Raw genomic sequence first — 21,333 nt, 5'->3', positions numbered from 1 at the left:
CACTCACCAGCCCTCCCCTTTCATTCTTGCAGCCAAGATGGAATTCGGGGTACCTGTTTATCCTAAATACAGTAGCTAGGACAGCCTGGGGACCTTCTGCAATTAACTATTGGGGTGAGTGAGTTAGGATGCCTGGATTCCACTCGAGGCTCTGCTATGAAATCCATGTGACAGGGTCTCAGGTTGTCCTATTTCCAGGCCTCTCTTTGTATCTATAAAGTAAGGAGGTGATACTCTCAACTCCCTGTGGCAAACCCACTTGTTGACACAAGAATGGGTAAAATTCAGACTGCACCTCAGTTAAGAAAAACATGTGCTTTTTTTCACCAGAAGCCTTATCTTTATCACTGTGTGAAAAGACCACACTTGGCTGGTGCTGCTTTAGCCTGAGAATGACACAAGGGCATGTCTCAAAGGCTATTTAAAAGCAACATCTCCCCAGTTACCCATCGATTTCCTCCATCACCCCAGGGAACAATGTGTAGCAGCATAAAGATAATGATAATATCTACTGTATCTTAAAGATATTACAAAAAAAGCACAAGTGATTCCTCCCTTTTCTTTCCCCTAAATAATTTCCACTAGCTCATTTTCTGCTTAAATATATCTTAGCCTCAAATATTAAGGTGCCACTCATTAAACACTTAACGTATTAAAATAGCTTTCTACTTTTGTTAACTAGTATCTGCCAAACGGTGTTTTCCAATTAAACCTGGAAGCTGAAGAGAACCAGAACTTGCTCAAGAAGTGCCCACAAGAAAGAAAGAAAAAAAAAAAAGTGCCCACAAGAGGCTGAGCTCTGATGTTCTCATTCGATCTTTAATACTAAAAGTAACCCTTAAAGTTATGGAGTAGGCACTGTCTTCACCTTACAAAGAAACATGCCCACCTCAAGAGTTTTATCAAAGATTACCCTTTTTGTAAGCAGCAGCCCCAATACTCAAACCCAGGCTAGCCAGCCTGGCTCTTCGCTGCCAATTCTCAGGATCTTCAGTCCAGGACTGGCCACCTTGGAGCCAGGCTACTGCCCTGAAAACAACTAATGGGCCCCCAACTCTGCACCACGCACCCCTCCCACATTAGCTCTGGTTTTTTTCAGCTTAGCAAAGGAGATACCTCACCTCATCTCATAGCTGAGTCTGGGAGAAGCTAAGTCACAAACAACTCCTTTAGGAAGGTCTGACACCACTGATGATGAAGGTGGGCTCTGAAGGACAAAAGGACTTGTTCACCCCAACTTCACTACTTACTTCCTCAGCGTCCACAGACAAGTCACTCGAGTCTCCTGTGTCTCCATTTGCTCATCCATAAAAGCAGCGACCTCAAAGGGATTGTACAGACAAAATGCTTACCACTGTGCCTAGTGCTCAATAAATGAGGCTCCTTCACAATTTCCGCCATGTTTTCATCTCTAGGGACCTTTCTGTGTACACAGTGCTCCCACAGGGTAACGTAAGACTTCTGTCTAGCACCACAGGCAGAACAAATTGAGGACAGAGTATAATACCCACCTAGTAATTCATACTTAGGAAAGCAGCTTCAAAATCAGGCTGCAACATTAGAAACTTGCCACTTGCTAGCAACTGGTGCAGTTGTTCTCAAATGCATAATTAAGCTACTTATAAGCACATCTCATATTAAAACAGTGACCTCCCCTCTTAAAGGTTTTGCTTACCTTCCTTCACAGAGGCTGTCCGTCGCCTTGTTCTTTTTCTCCCCTTATGATCTTCTTCCAGTATCTTATCATCAAAGCCAGTCAGCTCAATGGTCTCAGACTGACTCGTGGGTCCAGCTGAGAACCATTCTGGTTCTTCTTCTGTGTAGGAATCATTTCTTCTTCGCTCACCAAAGACGCGCTTACTGTCGCCAAACTCCCTCTGGAAAAGTAAACAATGCAAGATAAAAAATAAGGTTCTAGTTAAGGCATTTCTTTTTTTTTTTTTTTTTAAAGATTTTATTTATTTGACAGAGATAGAGACAGCCAGCGAGAGAGGGAACACAAGCAGGGGGAGCGGGAGAGGAAGAAGCAGGCTCATAGCGGAGGAGCCCTGATGTGGGGCTCGATCCCACAACGCCGGGATCACGCCCTGAGCCAAAGGCAGATGCTTAATCGCTGTGCCACCCAGGCGCCCCTAGTTAAGGCATTTCTATCTCAGTCAAGGTCTTGATGAATCAGGTAGTGCTCAACAGTGCAGTGAAGATACGATGCTGCAGACCTGAAGCCCCGCCCCGCCCCCAGCACACACTCTGTTCCTTTCTATCTGGCTGAAGAATGGGCCGTGTTCATCCAGCATCTGAAAATAACCTGGTATAAATGAAGTGCATATCAAGTCCCTAAGCACATGGGGGGCCAAAGGATCTAGAAGACAAACCCTGAACCGCTTGTCCTTATAGTCCCTCTCTCGATCTCGGTCTCTCAAGTCCCGCAGCTCCTTATCACTGAGACGATGATCCTTCTCAAAGGTCCGAGCAGAGATTATCCTCCCACTGCCAATCCTTCGTCCGCCAAGCAGGCGAAGCCCATCGCCATCTTTTTCCAATGGGCTTCCTGAGTGCCGGGAACTAACAGCAGCCGTCACATGGCAGCCCCCTCCAAAGCTTCGTCTCTGTGGGCTGAGAACAACATCTAAGTCATCTTCCTTCACACGCTCTCGTGGATCTGGAAAAACGCCAGAAAGAGAAAGATAAGCAAATCAACAGAGTATTTTCCCTTTCTCAGTGGTATGTCCACTAGTGGTGGTGCGGTGCTAGAAAAGAGTCACCACTGAAACAGCTAGAGTGACATGTACCTTACATATTTAAATACGACTCTTTTGCTTTTTCTCCTTGGAGCATAAATGTACTTCATAATGATTTTCCATGATTAGTCTCCATAGTCCCTTATTTTTGACAAACGTCTCATCTATGTAACTACTTGAAAATATTTTGTCATTAATAAACTACAGTAGGTATCAGTATTTGAAAAAGTAACTACTTAAAAAGTTGATGTGTTTCTTCAACAAATGGTATTTAACAGGTAGATAACCATATGCAAAAAACTGAATTTGAATTGATAACTCATACCACATACAAAATGCAAACGAATCATGATCTAAATGATATAAAACTTCCAGAAGAAAATATAAGAGAAAATCTTTGTGACATTGGGTTAAGTAGGGTTTTCTTAGACATGACACCATGAGCATAATCCATTTAAAAAAATGGTAAAATGAGAAATTGGGCTTGATAGAAACTGAAAACTTTTGCTCTTTGAAAGATACTGTTCTAAGAATGCAAAAAAAAAAAAAAAAGCCACAGACAGGAAAAACATTTCTAAGTGTGTATCTGATAAAGGACGGACCTGTATCAGGTACATACAAAAACTCTTCAAAATTAAGACACAATCTGATTAAAAAATGGACAAATGCTTTGAACAGATACTAAAGAGGATATATGGATAGCAAATAGACATATGAAAAGATACTCAACATTAGTACTCATTAGGGAAAGGCAAATTAAACCATAACGTGATACCATTGCACACTTACTAGATTGGCTAAAATCTCAAAGAGGTGGCAAGGATGTGAAACAAGTGGAACTCTTGTTGCTGGTGGAAATGAAAAGTGGTAAAACCACGTTGGAAAACAGCCTGGAAGTTTCTCAAAATGTGAAACATACATTTACTAGAGGACCCAGCCATTCTACTCTTAGGTATTTACTCGAGAGAAAAAGAAAACATATGCCTATATAGAGACTTGTACGTGAATGGTTGTGATAGTTTTGGTTAATAGAAACTGGAAACAACCCAAATGTCCATCAACAGATAAATGGATAAACTGTGGTGAATTCATAAAACGGAATACTACTAGGCAATAAAAGGAAATATTTATACACCCAACATCACGACTGAATCTTAAAACAACTATTCTGAGTGAAAGAAGCTACCCAAAGAGTGCACGATGTAGGATTCCATCTATACGGAATTCTAGAAAATGTAAACTAATCTGTAGTGACAGAAAGCAAATCAGTGCTTGGGGGAGAGGGGCGAGGGGGGATGGGAAGTATGAGGAGGGACTCACAGGTACCAGGAACTTTTGGGGGTGATGGAAATGCTTATTACTTTGATCATGGTAATAGTTTCACAAGTGTATACACCTGCCAAAACATCAAATGGTACACTTTGCATGCAGGCTATGTCAATTATATCTCAATAAAGATATGAGAAAATCAAACCTGTTACCACACAAAAATTCTTCCTAGAAAAACCAGAAAACTCAAGTCCAAGTTTGAGAAAATGTTCCTTTAATCTTTTCACCAGGAACAGTACCTAAAACGTATGTACTTCTCCAGAATTTCCATGGGGTGTCTCCATGTTTTCCAAAAACAAGACACAGTATGGACGAGTTTCCAATTTATAGCTGAACAATTTAATATTCCTACATATGGATGTACCAAAGTTTATGTAACCCATTTCTACCCCTGGACATTTAAATTGCTTACTAGTTTTCATCATTTAATAAAGTTTCTGCGCACATCTTTAATGAGTCTCCTAAAATAAATTCTCTGTTCAAGGGACGTTACTGCATTAAGTGGACTGTAAGATTGTGTAGAAGGATCTTATATCTCAAACTAGAGTCACCCCTATCTTCTTTGCCCAGTTTTCCTCTTCTCTCCAAAGAAGTCCCTCTTTCAACAAGTTCCTTGACTAGCTTTCTCCACTGCCAGCCCTCCACTTCACTTTTCAGTATCTTTTCAGGTTTAAAGAGTAAAGGTATGGAAAACCAAACTTTAGTCCAGTCTCAAATCATATTCAAACCCTGTATTCAGACCATAATCCACTATTAAGAATTGCCAGAACAGATTTATATCTGAGGACTAGTTTTAGAGATGAGACTAAGCGTAACTGGTTTCCAGCACAGCTTTATGCTCACTGCCATGCTCCCCATCACATCTTACTCAGTGATCCCTATCAGCGAAAGACAGCAGTAATTTTAATTCCAAAAGCACACAGTCTAATGCAGTCTACTTGCCACTGCTGTATAGGAAAGCTGATTTTTTTCTCTGCTAATCAGGGAAAACCCAGTTAATAAATCAGTTTCCTGATAATGACATTTTCCCTGAATGCATAAAACTCTCAGCTAAGAATTCAATCAGTGGCAAACAAACTTGCTGCTCCAAAACTGGTGCCCCGACTTTTACCCGCTCACCTACGATCCTGCGCACAAGGGAAGGCCGGTCTGGATCCAACTCTTTCTTCAGACCTTCCACTGGTGAGTTCCGCCCTGAAGCTGGGTAGAGAGAGGCATGCCACTTTTCAGGGTCCCAGACGCCATCACTACAAGTCAAAGGGTACCAACAGTTAGCACTTCCACCCACAGACCACATATGTGGTCTAATTTCTAAATTTCTTCAGGTAGTAAGTTACGGAAACCCCTTTCTGATATAAAACTTCATGGTCGCCATCAGAATGGTTACCCCTTTTAAGATGAAAACAAACAGCTACAGATGGTCCCTGACTTGCTGTGGTTTCACTCAGGAGGGTTCCACTTTGCAGCGGTACACATTCAGTAGAAACTGTGCTTCAAACCGTCTGATCATTTTGCGGGCTAGCGATATGTGCTACGAGAGCCTCCCGCGACGCTGCACGTCGGCAGTGAGCACCGCCGCAGCTCCCGCTTAGCCGGTGTGAACGCGGGGTAAACCACACCATTCTGCATTTTACTTTCAATACAGCATTCAATAGGTCATGAGATATTTAACACGGTGTTATAAAACAGGCTTCATGTTCATGTTAGATGATTTTGCCCAATTGTAGGCTAAGTGTTCTGGGCACTTTTAAGATAGCTAGGCGAAGGAAGCTATGATGTTCAGTAGGCCAGGTGTATTAAACGCATTTCCGACTAACAAGATTTTCAACTTATGATGGGTTTATTGGGACTTATCCCATTGTATGCTGAGGAAGATCTGTATTAATTCAGTAACATTTTGTGGTTTTTCTTTTTTTTTCCCCCATAGAACACCAATAGTCACCTGAAGACCAGTGTTCTGTGTGAAAACTGAAACATCATACACAGACCTCGGGGTGCATGGGGATTACAGTAACTCTGCCTATCCTACTCAACCAAGGTGCTCCACCAATGCTGATTCATTTGTTGAATGAGGGAAAAACCCAGCTGACTGAAGATTAATAAAAGGGACGGAGAAAAAACTCTCACTTGGAGTAGTTCCTGGAAAGCCTGGTATGTACGTTTCCAGAATTTCTATGCATACTGTCTCAGTTTTTCCCCCACAGGCAGACCAGAGGGCTCTTAAGAACTAACATGTGTGACTTGGGTTCTATTTTGTTACTCCCTAATGAGAAGGTGGCAGGTGGCAGAGTGTGCAGAGCAGAAGCCCTAGAGTCCAATGATCTGGGATGGAATTCTAGTTTTGCCATCACCACCAGGGGCGTCCTGGACAAGTTAATAAGCTATGCCCTTCACTCCCAACACCCAGATCAGACCAGGCTGTGCTAAACATGAGTAGCAGGGTACTCTGCGCTTGCTCCTCATGCCTGTAATGGCGGTAATGCTAAACTCTCGAGTACTTGACTGCATCCTTCCATGGACCAATGCTCCATTAGTGCAGTCTCTGACAGCACCTGACACAGTATTTGCCACACCGCAGCCTGTACTAACTAAGCATTTCTCCAATGAGCGAGTCAACCTCTCAATCTCAAACTCCTCCCAATAAAGGAGATATTACCTATCTTCTGGTGTGGCTGTGAGGATTACCTGGTGTTCAAGAATCAAACAAATTTTAACTCTGAGATGAGAAATACCAGGATGGGAAGCTCTTTCCTCTTTCTTATTTTTGTTACTATTACTAGCACGTTTCCACTTCAGAATAAAAGTATGTGTACCCTGATAATTTTATGCTGAGAAGAAATCATTTTAACACGAAAATTCAACTTGAGGCATAAAAAAGATAGACAGCTTTAATGAAAAACAAACAAAAACAGCTTATCTGAGCCATATCAAAAAATCCTAACCGGGGGCACCTGGGTGGCACAGCGGTTAAGCGTCTGCCTTCGGCTCAGGGCGTGATCCCAGCGTTGTGGGATCGAGCCCCACATCAGGTTCCTCTGCTATGAGCCTGCTTCTTCCTCTCCCACTCCCCCTGCTTGTGTTCCCTCTCTCGCTGGCTGTCTCTATCTCTGTCGAATAAATAAATAAAAACTTAAAAAAAAAAAATCCTAACCAACTGGCACAGCCATTATTCAAGTACCACCTTCATCAGGGGAAAGTGGTGAGGAACTGAGACTTAGCAACCTTCTTAAGAGTAGATATACAAATAAAAACAGTATGTCCTATTCAACCAAGAAATTAAACATAATATACTTTATGGGTTAAAAATGTGGGCCATATGAACCATCTACCTTGACATTTAAGAAGTGACCCTAAAATCGTAAGGTGGCCATAACGAGTGCAATGCAGGGTTATGGTAAGATTTTCAGACCATAATTTAGCTCTAGTCTTCTCAGACTAAAGCCTTCTACCTCTTACGAAGGAGCCCAAGATGCAAGAGGGCTAATGTAAACAGCTGAATGGTTCTTCGGGCTGGGGGCAGGGAGTGGGGTGGAGCAGTGCTACAAGGCTGAGTCCTCCTGACCACCCTTCCCAAGGCAGGCACAAAGGACCCCCAAAGCACAGTGCGAAAACAACCACTGACAGCAAAGACCCTGGAGAGGACTCCTGTGTTCAAATCTCAATCCTGCTTTCTGACTACGTGCCTCTGACCAAGTCATTTTCTAACTTTAGTTTCATCATCAGTTCGTTGAAAGGAAATTGGTTTAGTTGTCCTTAGTCCCGCGAAGCTCAGCTTTTTGAGTAGTTTAAAGCTAATTAATAATAAAACTGATGAAGACAACGCAGGAAGGTACTACTTAGTCCACAGTTTATCTGTGATGTATTTGTGCTGAAGCCTAATGTCGTCATCCCTGAAATCCCCCCACTCATCATTCTACCAAAAAACTCCAAAACAATTCTTAAATTACCAAGTTTGGTATAATAAGAAGTTGACTAGAAGGAGCACATCCCTCCCCCTGCCCCCATACCTGTCATATTTTTCAGAGAGGCATGATGGCCTTTGTTTGGAATGAGGGCGTTCTTTTATATCCAAGAGCTCCTCCTAGAAAGAGAAACCAAATGGTGATTTTGAATAATACTTCTCATGCCACATATTTTCAACTTACATTTGTTCTCAGTAATGACTGGACTGTCTATCTTAAGCGTGTCACACAGTTATTTATTTATACCTTGACTTATTCCAGAAAGGAATGGAGTTAGCTCAAGATTCTTACAAAAGGAAGCTCAAGCAGAATTGGCAAATAACCTCATAGTGATCAGTTTTCTTGCTAAAACACAATTCTCTCACAGATTGCTATCCAATAATATAGTTATAGTCCACAACACTGAATGCTCATTGAGGTATGGAAGCTTCAGGCTTAAATAAAACCTCCAGTTAATTAATATTCTTAAATGCATTAGATGCCAATTTACAAGCAGGTAGATTTTTAAAATGTGAAGTTGCAAGAAAACAAAGCACCAAAAACATCCATTTACCATTTCTCTGGTTTGCCTGTTAACATTTTCTCCCATTTACTGTAGCATTTGGGTTCTCTATACCTTTTTTTTTTTTTTTTAAAACCATTTAAGAGTAAATTGCATAGTCATGGTCCTTTACCCTCAAATACTTCAGTGCTTTTTTCCTAGGAATAAAGATATTCTTTCAGTCTCTTATCCAGTTCCATGAGAATTAAGCACTACAGAAAATAATTTGAGTGACTAGTTTTCCATTCTTCCAAGGATTATATTTGGTCAGTTATCACTGTAGATGCATAGAAGAGAAGCAAATCCATTACGTGTAACAGATGCCTTAGGGCATAAGGGCTTACCTTCTGCAGAACCTGGTTGAGAAGGGCTGCCAGTTTTATACAATCAGTTTCAAGAATACCCTTACCTAACCTACCCCTCCCAGATTCCAATTTGTCAAATGACCCAATAATGTCCTTTATATTGTTTTAGCCACCAATGCAGGATACAGTCTAGCATCAGATATCGGCTGTCATATTTCTTTGGGACATTTCTACAACTGGAACATCTCTACAATTTCTTCTTTTAGGACGCTTTTTTTTTTAATAAAGATTTTATTTATTTATCTGACAGAGAGAGACACAGCTAGCTAGAGAGGGAACACACGCAGGGGGAGTGGGAGAGGAAGAAGCAGGCTCCCAGCGGAACAGGGAGCCTGATGAGGGGCTCGATCCCAGGACCCTGGGATCATGCCGCAGGCCTAAGGCAGACGCTTAACAACTGAGCCACCCAGGTGCCCCAGGACACTGACATTTCTAAAGAATACAGCCTACTCCTCTCTCCCCCCCAAGAGAACATTATTCATTTGAAGTTTATCTAATGTTTCCTCGTGATTACACTGAGGCTAGCATCCACAGAAGAGAATACTAACCTTAGAAATGTTGTGTCCATCTGCCCCTTAGTAGCAATCCTGATTTTGACCACATGGTCAAGGTATTCTCCAGTTTCTCTACTGTTCAGTTGCTACTTTCCCACTTGCGATTAGTATGCAATCTGTGGGGAGACTGTAAATACCCTGGTCTTCCTCAAAATTCCCCCTGAACTTAGCACCTATTGATGAATCTTGCCCAAACCAATCTTGATTTCCCAACTCTAGGCCTCTCTCCGTATTTACCAGTCAGCAGCTGGCATTTCACTGGGAATGAAAGGGAAAAGACAAACCCTCCCACTTCCCTCGTGTATTTACCTATTATTGGCGTGGACTCACAGATTCCTAGTTTTTCCAGTGGTCTAGAATTCCATTCATTCATGTCATTAATTATTTGGGGCTTCAAGTTGGGAGCCTCTTCAAGCTGGTTCTGTGTCCTTTGGACATGCCCATCATTTTTTAAAAAGCACTTCCTCACTTTCTGTCTTATCTTGTACCTATTCTAGCCCTCATGTCAGCATTTCTTGGAGAAATCCAAGTTCCTTTAAGTGAGGAATGGTATCAGAAACCAACGTCTGGGAACTAGATATCCTCACCTGCTTCTCAGTTCTTTCAGCAGAGCTAGGAAATAAGTGCAATCGCACATGCACACGTATACAGTACACATACGCGTTACTATACACACATCTGCTCGTACACGTGCACAGACACGAAGAACCACTGCCTCATTACATTTCAACATGTTCATAATAAAGTAAAAAAGGCAATTCCCAACCTTTCACTGCATAAAATGCTACAACTGCTTTGCATAAAAGTATATACATACCACTGTGCCGTGACCTCAGCAATAGCCCCATGACAGGCCTCCTAATAGAATGCTTGCTGCTTCTCTGATCACTGTTTCCCATATTTTGGGGTAAACATAGATTTACTCTCTCAGCCTATAGGAATCATTGCACACAAGCATACCATGAGTTCACTGTCTTCAGACACCTGAAGAATCTAAATATTTTCTTCACAAAAGCAAAATGCCCTAGGACCAGATGACATTTTAGTTTTAAAACCAGCACATCAATCATTTGCATTTTTAAAAAAATTTTATTTGACAGAGTGAGCAAGTATGTGCGAGAGCACAAGCAGGAAGAGTGGGAGGGAGAGGGAGAATCAGGGTCCCTGCTAAGCAGGGAGCCTGACGTGGGGGCTTGATCCCAGGATGCTGGGATCATGATCTGAGTGGAAGGCGGACACTTCACTGACTGAGCCACCCAGGCGCCCCATCATTTGCATTTTTTAGGATTTATGAATTATGTCTTTTTAATTGGGAAGAAATACCTAGAAAAATTTAGAAGTCTGAGATAAACAGAATTCCAAGTATAAGAAAATATCTAGAGACGGCCCCAAATTTTGAAATAAACTGTCAAAACAATGACCTACAACCCAGAAATCACCAGTAAAGACTGGAGTCCAGTGACATCATCAGGGCAAAAACCGTGTCAGTGATGCAGGGTGACACCAGTTTGGTGGTGGGTGAAGGGTGGATGACCAATAGTAGTTATGATGATAGTAAATACTGTAATACAGAAATCCTGAGGACAGGAAGACTTAAAACATATTCCAGTAGAAACAGGAAAGACCTTATAATATAGGAAATACTTATTCATATTACTACAGGAAAAATACTGCAAAGCAACTTTCTGCTATTAGAAGCAACCCAAAGATTATTTCATATCCCTTACCCCACCACCCTCAAATCCAAATATTAAACTAAGAACCCTGGTATACTATTAAACCAAGAGCAACATATTTTATACTTAAATATGTATACTCTCAATATACTCAAGTTTCTATGTAATAAGGCTTTGTTTGAAACCTAACTGCCAAAGCTAATAGGGAGCCTAGGTGATAGGTGTCTTCTATTACTACTACACCTGTTTGCTGAATCTAATGATTTTACTTATTTATTTAGGAGCCAACTGGAAAAAATTAACATTTTAGCATACCCACAAAACAAGCAGGAGGAACAAATGTTCTATTTATGGGGATCAAAAAAAGTATTTTCACAAAGGTAACAATCTTATAAAAAGGGAAATAGGGAGACTAAGGAGAGATGATGACTCTATTTAATGTGGAATCCCAAATGGGATCCTGGAACAGAAAAAGACATTAGATAAAAAACGAAGGACAGGTGAATAAAGTATGGATTTTAGTTAATATCAATGTATCAACATTGCTAATTGTAACAAATATTACATACTAACATATTAACAGAGAAAACTCTACTATGTTCCCAGTTTTTCTACAAATCTCACACTGTTCTTAAAAATAAAGTTTATTTCTACTTTATACCATATACAAAAATGAGCTAAAAATGTATCAAAGACCTGGACGTAAGAGTTGTAACTATAAAACTCTTAGAAGAAAATGCAGGTGTAAAAAGTTCATGACCTCAGATTAAGCAACGTTTCTTAGCTGGGACACTGAAAAAGCATAAGCAACCAAAGGAAAGAAAATAGATATGTTGGACTTTAAGTTTAGGAACCTTTGTGCTTCAAATGATTATCAAAGTGAAAGACAACCTACAGAACAGGAAAAAATATTTACAAATCATGTATCTGGTAAGGGTCTAGTGTCCAGAATATGCAGAGAACATGTACAATTTAACAACAAAGACAGCAAACAACCCAATTTACAAACAGGTAAAAGATTTCAATAGATTTTTCTCCAAAGAAGATACACAAATGGCCAAAAAGCACATGATGGATCTTCAAAATCATTAGTCATTAAGGAAATGCAAGTCAAAACCACAGTGAGATGCCACTTCACATGTACTAGGATGGCTATTAAAAAAGAAAAAAGGGAAAATAACCAGTATTGGCAAGGATGTGGAGCAACTGGAACCCTTGCGCACTGCTGATAGGAATGTAAAACGGTGCAGCTGCTGTGGAAAACAGTGGCAGTTTCTCCAAAAGTTCAGCAGGTTCCTCTGTGACCCAGCAAGTCCATGCCTAGGTATTTACCAAAAGGAACTGAACAAATTATGTCCACACAATGTCCAACTTGTACACAACTGCTCATAGCAGCATTATTCACAATAGCAAATAAATGGAAACAACCCCATATGCCCATCACTGATGAAAAGACAAAATGTGGTAGACCCATACAATGGATTATTCGGCAATAAAAGGAATGAGTACTGATACATGCTATAACACAAACCTTGAAAATGTTAAGTGAAAGAAGCCAGACAAAAAAGGGCCACATACGGTATGATTCTGTTTACGTGCGATGTTTAGAACAGGTAAATCCATGGAGTCAAAAAGTAATCAGGGGCTGGGGAAAGGGGACAATGGGAGAGACTGCTAATGGGTACAGAGTTTCTGTATGGGGTGATGAAAATATTCAAGAATTAGGTAACAGTGATGCTTGTACAACTTTGTGAATTTACTGAAAACCAATGAATAGTACACTTTTAAAGGGATGAATTTTATGTATGTGAACTATATCTCAATAAAAAATATTTTTAAGTAAATCAAACTAAGGTGCTGTTACCAGAGGTTAATATTTTCTTTTCTTACAGACTTACTGCCCTAATCACAGACTAATGACAACAGCCCTCAGATACAAGTTGCTCAGTTTGCTTAAAAATGTTTTAACTTTCCCTCCCATATTATTCCAGTTGACTTTATACTACACACACACACACACACACACACACACACACACACACACACTAGGTGTGAATAAACTGACTATACGACTTGACAGGACTCTAAGAGCATAGGTAGAGCAGGTAGCCAGTTATACACATGGGCATGAATGATGCCAGCAGCACAAACGGCTCTGCTGACCAATGCAATGGCTAAGACCTAGCCCACTTGTCTACAGAGGATGAAGAGCCATTTTCTTTGGTAACAGGCTGGTAAATGGGAAAACAAAACAACAGTTCTGGATAGTAAAAGCTGCTGGGAATAACTTTAAACATCTAGGTAAAATGAGACTTGCTGTTCTTGAAAGCTGGGATTTTTTTTTTTTTTTTAAGATTTTATTTATTTATTTGACAGAGACAGCCAGCGAGAGAGGGAACACAAGCAAGGGGAGTGGAAGAGGAAGAAGCGCTCCTAGACGAGGAGCCTGATGTGGGGCTCGATCCCAGAACGCTGGGATCACGCCCTGAGCCGAAGGCAGACGCTTAACGACCGCGCCACCCAGGCGCCCCAGAAAGTGGGGATTCTTAAACCAATTTCATGGCCCCAAGGAAACCACATGCAAAACCATGAATTTCTGCAATTCCTGCAGTGAGTATTCATACCTTCGACAGATCTCCAATGGACCCCAAAGAAGTTAAGAAGTCGTGCTTTAAGTGGATGTTTCTGAAAATGTGGCTCAAAGTCCACTTGGACATTTAGGGACAATGAGAGGCCCTCTTCGTGGGGTTTAGACAGTTAAATCTGTTACCTTCCACCAGTGTCTTAAGTTGCATAAGATGGTATCCTAGCCTAGAGGTCCCCCACATAAGTGGGGAGGGGAGAAACCATGAGCTAAGTGAATACAAAAATTGCTCTTTTCATAGCTGTCCACAAACATTTCCTGTGCGCCAGGCTTAGTATCTAGCATATGCAGAGGACTCTTGGCCCTGGCCCCATGGTTCTCCAGTCTCTCAAGGGAAGTGTTCCTGAACTTGCCATCTCATCAAGAGCCCTTAAGAGCAATATTCCTGAAAAGGAACCCATTTGGGATATTTTCAAAGAAAATCTTCAACTTTGGCTAAATGCAAAATACTTGGAAAGTGCCCATTCTGAGCTGGGAATGCTCTTTCCATATGAGTATTACAGAAGGAAATGGGAGATTACCTTTTGCAGAGTCCTAAGAACCCAAAAGGAACTTACTAATAATAAACAAATTCACTACAATCACCATCTGGACAAGAAGAGTTAATATCTGAATCCTTATTTTTTTGCACAGGTTTTAAAACCTCACTAAGCAAGAAATAAGCTGCTAATTGCCCAAGAGCCACACAGCCAAAAAAGTATAAACACATTTTCTTAGTTTTAGCAGCCTTCCTTAAAGAAAATTTGTCAAGCCTCCCAAAACAATCTATTTGGGCATTACTAATATGGATACCCACTTTCAAGAATCAGTATTGAAGTAGAAAGCAAATGAATGTGAACATAAGCTCAAAACAACAGTGGTTAAAATCCAAATCCAGTCTCTTGTTGCAGAAATTCCAGGCAGAAGCAGCTATGCATTCTGATGACATTCTAACATTATAAAAGAACTTCACACAAGTCGTTTACATAAGACGAAAAGAAAATAGTCTTTACCTTTGTAAACTGAATTCATAAGAGTAAAAAGCTCAACTTTTTAAAAATTAACATAGATATTTTGTAAAAAAACAAAAACAAAAAAACCCAGAGTTTTATTTCATTGTTAGGACTCTAAAAGTGACCCAGTACCTTACGTGTGTGTGTGTGTGTGTGCGTGCACGCACGTGCGCCTCACTCTTCCTAAAGAAGCAAATGTCCCTGGAGCAGTGTTTGGGTTGGGTCATCCGCCTTTGACCTCCTGTCCCAGTCCCCACCCTCCACACACCCACTAGCACCCGGGTTGGTCATCAAGCTCTTAGACGGTTGCTGACTGACCAGATATTCATTCTGCCGAGTCAGATGACTTTTCTAAAAGGATTAGAAAGCTGTTAAAAATAGATCACAACAGGGGTAATGGTACCCACAGATGATAGCCAACGAAACGGTGAACTAACAACATAGGGGGTACATGGGATACATCCCACCATCCCCCACTTAAGAAGTTTGCTGCTGCAGGCATCATTTAGAACCGTTCTTACAGGCAGGTCAGGATTCGAACGATCCTGCAGAGCTGTTAAGCACGACTTCGCACCTGGATTCATCCAAGCATCGAATGGTGGCTCATTTGATGCAAAGACTTTCTTCTACTGAAAGATTTGAAACTAAGGAAATGGGAATGGGGGGAAAAACCAGAAAAGTCTGTTTTCTCTGTTGACCTGGCCAAAACAATAAAAATAAACCTTGGCTTTTAAATGTGTTTATACAACTGATAAAAACATAAAACGTTAAATAGGTAAACACTAGAAGGAAACTTAAAATCATTTTCAGGGTGGTGGCATTACATATTCAACACGACTTTCTGGTTTCATATTAAAATGGAAATGGTTACTGTGACATTTAAAAAATAAGCATCTTGATCTAAAGCTGGATCTATTATCTTTTAGTAGCCCCTTATTACATCATAAACAGTTTTCGGCACTTACTGTGTGCCAGTCACTTTTCTAAGCACTTGACATGCATTTTTCTCATTTATTTCCCACAAAAATCCTAAGAAGTAGACACTATATTCCACCCACATTTTACTGAGGAAAAGGATGAGAAAAGGCTGAAGGCCACACAGGGTAATTAAGTGGTAAAGTAGGGGATCCTAAACCAGGAAGTGGGGCTCAACGCCCCTATCCTTCCCTCTTCACTGCTTCTCTTGAGGAGACAAGGGAAGGGGCATGACACCTCCAGCAGCTGTCACTCAGTGTTGGGTTTGTCCCTGCCCAGTGGACTACTGGGAACTCTGAGTCAAACTGCCACATCCTTGGGCAGGCTTCCCTTAAGCCAGCCTCCATCATAGCACCCCTTCCGGAATGAAAGGCCCTACCCACAAATTCCTATGTTAAAGGTTCCAATTGTAAAATGACCAGTTCCTTATTTAGCTAGAAGTTCTCACCATGAGCAAATAGGAGAGGATACTCATGGGGGTAATGGCCCTGAATCCCAACTTTTCAAGATGACTGTTCCAAGAACTGGAACAGGTAGGAAAGAGCAATCAGAAGACAGTATGTGTGGTTTTGCCAGCTGACCCCCTCTAAGAACTTCCAGTTAGCTAGGTTTTCTGAATAGCTGAAACATTAAGACTGTATAATAATTTCTCATACCATAATTCTGCCTTTCCAAAAGGCAACCTTATTTTTATTTTAGCTTAAGAAGTTTGTAGCAAAACAGGTCACTGAAAATCCACCTGTTAGAGGTTACTTCTCAACTCAGTTTTTGGAAAATATCTACAAAGTGATCAAATGAGATCTCTGTATAGTTAAACTTGACCATATGACTACTGACTTCAACCTAAGATTTAAATCCTTCGTCCTCTTTTCTCAGAGGCTGGACTTCAGTCTTGCAACTGATTGTCTCCAAAAAGGCTAGGAGAATTACTCAAATCAGTCCACTTCAGGTGCTTGTCTATTTTTTTCATGTTTTTAAAGCAAAGACATAGGGGTGCCTGGGTGGCTCAGCTGACTGAAGTGTCTGCCTTCAGCTCAGGTCATGATCTCAGGGTCCTGGGACCGAGCCCCATGTCGGGATTCCCACTCAGTCGAGGGAATCTGCTTCTCCCTCTTCCTTTGCCCCTCTCCTCCACTCATGCTCACTCTAATAAAATCTTAAAAAAAAAAAAAATAAAGCAAAGATATAAACATGGCTTTAGTCACATCACTGTGACTAACTGCCCATCAGCTACAAATTAGGGTGAACTCCTTTGAATCCCTATAGACACTGGTGACTAAAATGGTGCCAACTTTTAACTAATCAAGGCAATGAAGAGCACACATGCAATTAAGCTCAGATAATCCAATGCCTACTTTTTAGCTGGTAGATTTAACGTATATGCTTAACACTGATCAGTATCAAGCTGAATGTTATGTGTGTTCCCTGCTTTTATACCCTGTTCAACTGGCAGGTGGTAACACTTAATAAGGAATCAATGGCAAGATACAGGTGCAAAGGAAGAACAGCACCAACTATGTATACTCTAAATTCAGTCTGTCCACTCAAAGAAAAAACATGGATCTGAATAGCAGAACAGTCCAAAGCATTTCTACTCTATTTGAAGCAGTAAATGGTATCACTAATAGTAGGTACTATACCTCAAGAACTGGTAAAACAAGGTAAGCTGATGGGTCCCAAAGTTTTCTCCATTAATAAGCATGACCACTTCATCTTGTTTTCTAAACTAATGGTCCTCAAATTTGAATCAGAGTTCCCTGAAAGACTTAATACATGTGAATGGCTGGACCCTACTCCTAAAATCTGATTTAACACCACTGAAGTGCGACCTGAGATTTTGTATTTCTAACTCGTTACCAGGCAGTGCAAAATGCTAGTTTAGGGACTACTCTTTGAGAACCGCTGTCTAAAAACACTTTTAATCCATGATTTTGAGGTGAGATCCCACTCTGTGGCTCCAAAAGTCCTTCAGCATCATTCAATCACTTTATAAATAGCACATTTAAGTACCACCAGAAACAGTCTTTGGTCTTAGGAACCTGGTCTGGCAAAATGGACCTGAGTGGACTTATAAATTAAGGGCTCAGACTCTCAGGATAACAGGTGCATATGATAAATCCACTGATAACCATCCCAATTAATCATCACTGAGGCCTAGGGGTAGGCCTGGAAGTATCTAATGTGATTCTAACTTGACTTCCTGAGACATTCATGGAAACACAACGGACACCAACCGAACCCTAGGGAGTAATTATGCATCCAAGTTGCTTGACAACATCAAGACCATATATCAAGTTCTCCAAGGAAGACTAAAGCCTTGCTACTCAAAGTATGGTCAGCGGACCAGCAGTATGGGCACCATCTGGAAGCAGGTTAAAAAGCTAGATTTTGAAGCCCACTCATGACCTAACAACCAGAATTCACACTTTATGAGGGTTCACGGGTAATTCCCAAACAGATAACATTTAGGAAGCTGGACTAAAGAATGCCATAACACACAGGAGACTCTGATGTTACCCTGTAAAGCACTAGGCCAAACTCCTGGATTCCTCCACCCTCATGGAAAAAACCCTAGAATTCTGAACAGACTATTAATGTTATCTCCTAAGACAAATGAATGCTAAAAACTAAGGTCAAAGTTTAAGAAGCACTCTCATCTGGAGAATGTGTTTTTTTGATTTTGTAGTAAACATCCTACGTTTATCAGTTTTCACAAAACATGTAACTTGTAAAATCACTGAGGACAATTTCCTTCTCTTGCCCATGAACTTGAAGTGGCAGAAACATTACTAAATGCTATATTTATGCCAATAGTTTGATCTCAATATGGAGATAAGGAGTAGCATGGCTCAAGTATTATTCCAGTTGTGCAACAGACCATTTATTATAGTTCTCAGAACACAGGATTGTTTCAAGCTTTCTTCAAAGAGAAAGGCTTAGTTTGCCTCAGTACCACATACTCAAGTGTGAGAAACACATACATATGAAAGCACCACCCAAACACTGCCTAAACATGATCCTAAAATTGCCATTAACAAATCTTCTCTAATGGAGTGGACAGTAAACCAATTTCCAACTAAATTTGGTAGCGAAGACCATTAAAACTAAGCTCCACTATCATCAATCTAAAAAATGCTTTTCTTAATCATTTCTTTGAGGAACATTTATCTAAGTCTGATAGAATTCTGAAACTATTAAAAATGGGCAATACTGAGCTTCTTAATCTTTAGACACACGTAAGTCCTAGCCTAAGACCAATACTATCTTTCCCCAAAATGACTTAAGCCTAAATATGGATATACATAAAGATGACACACACACGCGACCCTCTGATCAGTGTGAAAGTGACAGAAGCCTCTGTGTGGACTCTACAAGTAGAATACAAGTACTTTTATTCAAAAAGTGCTAAGAGAATTGAAATCATAAGCTTACGAAAGCAGTTCAAATTAGTTCCCCTTCATTTAATAAGCTTTTCTCCATTCGGTATTCACCTGTCAACATTTTAGGTAATGAATTTAAGTTGTGAAATGTTATTCAAGCACTCTCAGGTTTGAGAAAAACACTTGTGAAGACCAAATCTGAATGAATAAAATGCCATCAGTTTTTTAATGCTAAAAATTAATACTCCTCTGACAGCACTAGATACTTTATCAAGTAGGTATGAGTAGTGGCACCAGTACACAAATAAGGCCTGACTGCAAATATTAATCAGTCAGTGTTCTGGAAAGTCAGGGACAATAACCACATCAGAACCCTTGAGTCCATACTTAGAAAATAGAGATATGGGACCAACTAGACCATGACTCTTCCCATCAACAGACCCAAGCACATTTTTTGTACTCTGCCAATACATTTCAGGGAATGAGAAATGAATTCACACCTCAATGAGTCCTGTCAACCCCTTCAGAAACATCCAGAGGCCAAAAAGCAACAGCTTAAGTACAGGACCTTGAGTGATTTGTATGCCAGAACTGGAATCCTTACTCTACAGCATATAAGATCACTAACACACCAGTTACACACAATTGTTACAGAACATGTGTGCCAAAACATATGCTGATCCACAAATTCATATGCCATATGAGCCAATATTTCCTCTACCCGAAAGCTAATTAGAAGCAAATTCTAGGTTAAACTGCATATTCACACTTGCAGAAAAAAGTTCAGGGGCGCCTGGGTGGCACAGCAGTTAAGCGTCTGCCTTCGGCTCAGGGCGTGATCCCGGCGTTATGGGTTGGAGCCCCACATCAGGCTCCTCTGCTATGAGCCTGCTTCTTCCTCTCCCACTCTCCCTGCTTGTGTTCCCTCTCTCGCTAGCTGTCTCTATCTCTGTCAAATAAATAAAATCTTTAAAAAAAAAAAAAAAGAAAAAAGTTCAAAGCAATGCTTTATTAAATCTAGTTAATATTTAGGGGCGCCTGGGTGGCGCAGTCGTTAAGCGCCTGCCTTCGGCTCAGGGCGTGATCCCAGCGTTCTGGTATCAAGCCCCGCATCAGGCTCCTCTGCTAGGAGCCTGATTCTTCCTCTCCCCCTGCTTGTGTTCCCTCTCTAGCTGGCTGTCTCCCTCTCTGTCAAATAAATAAATAAAATCTTAAAAAAAAAATCTAGTTAATATTTAGTCTATACAGTCAGAATGAGACTCTGGCTTTAAATAATACTAATGAAATACCTACACAATGTTACTAATCTCCCCACCTATAAGGAAACACTATTTCATTGGTAACAACGCTTACTTTTGTATAGCGATGGGGGGATTTGGAGGACGGTTGCTTCTTAAAGTCAAGGAAAGCATCTCCATTTTCTGTTTCACCCAAACTTCTCCTATCCATGGCTCCTTGGTCTACAATGCTTTGCACCTGGAAGATAAATCAGCAAGACTGTCATGGGGAACAATACATTTTCAGAAGTCTTGACCGTTTAAAACACTGAAACTCTTCTCTGTTAAAATAACTACCTTTACAAAACAAGCCTCACCCAACAAAACCAGAACCCATTTGGAAATAGAATGGTACTTTATCTCTTCTGGTAAAGTGCTCTAAGAATCAAAAGGGTAAGGAAAGCCTAAGTGGAAGGAACCCAAATGAGGGCACAGCCTTTACGAAGCTTTAAGACAAAAAGAAACCAAAATTAGTCATTGCCACCCATGAGGACCGTTCAGACAGTCGTGGGGAAGTTTCCCGAGTGGGGGCAGGTAGGAGACTGGTTGGGGATCCGGGAAGTCGGACTGTGGTAAAGTGCCTGTCACTTGCCAATGGACGGCGCCAGCTGCCCCTTGTTATCCAGGAGCTGGGGCCCGAGCGCCCCTCACCCGGCCGGCGGCACCTGTGGCCATGTCAGGGGCGCCCGTGGTAAGGAAGGGGCAAGCGCCGGCTCCAGCTCCGAAACTCGGCTTTCCCGGGCCGCGACCCCAACCCCCGGCCTCTCGCGAAGGCCCCGGCCCAGCGGCCTCCTTCGGAGGAAGGGCGGGGACTGTACTCACGGATGGGAGGCGGGCCGGAGGGAGCCGGGAGGCCGAATCCACCGGCCCGGCCGCTCCGAGCTGGAGCCGGCGCAGGCC

General features: G+C 41.3%; 1 protein-coding gene across 7 annotated transcripts in view; it reads right to left on the bottom strand.

Moving 5' to 3' along the window:
• EIF4ENIF1 (eukaryotic translation initiation factor 4E nuclear import factor 1) overlaps positions 1-21,333 on the bottom strand; it is a 44,326-nt gene that overhangs the window by 22,512 nt on the left and 481 nt on the right. For 5 of the 7 annotated variants that reach the window (XM_034639666.1, XM_034639664.1, XM_034639668.1 and 2 more), the window contains exons 2-6: positions 20,510-20,632; positions 8,075-8,148; positions 5,187-5,314; positions 2,373-2,659; positions 1,676-1,877 (exon numbers count right to left, since the gene is read on the bottom strand). In XM_034639666.1, coding sequence (XP_034495557.1) covers positions 1,676-1,877; positions 2,373-2,659; positions 5,187-5,314; positions 8,075-8,148; positions 20,510-20,605 — 787 coding nt within the window. In that variant the 5' untranslated portion in view covers positions 20,606-20,632. Of the gene's footprint in view, positions 1-1,675; positions 1,878-2,372; positions 2,660-5,186; positions 5,315-8,074; positions 8,149-20,509; positions 20,633-21,025; positions 21,160-21,255; positions 21,328-21,333 lie in introns of those variants that run through there. The other 2 variants (XM_034639665.1, XM_034639667.1) reach the window with 2 other exon arrangements.

This window comes from Ailuropoda melanoleuca, chromosome 12 (assembly GCF_002007445.2).
Source record: "Ailuropoda melanoleuca isolate Jingjing chromosome 12, ASM200744v2, whole genome shotgun sequence".
NCBI classification, from domain to species: domain Eukaryota; kingdom Metazoa; phylum Chordata; class Mammalia; order Carnivora; family Ursidae; genus Ailuropoda; species Ailuropoda melanoleuca.
Note: the sequence above shows the minus strand (reverse complement) of the source record. Positions and strands in the feature narration are given on the sequence as shown.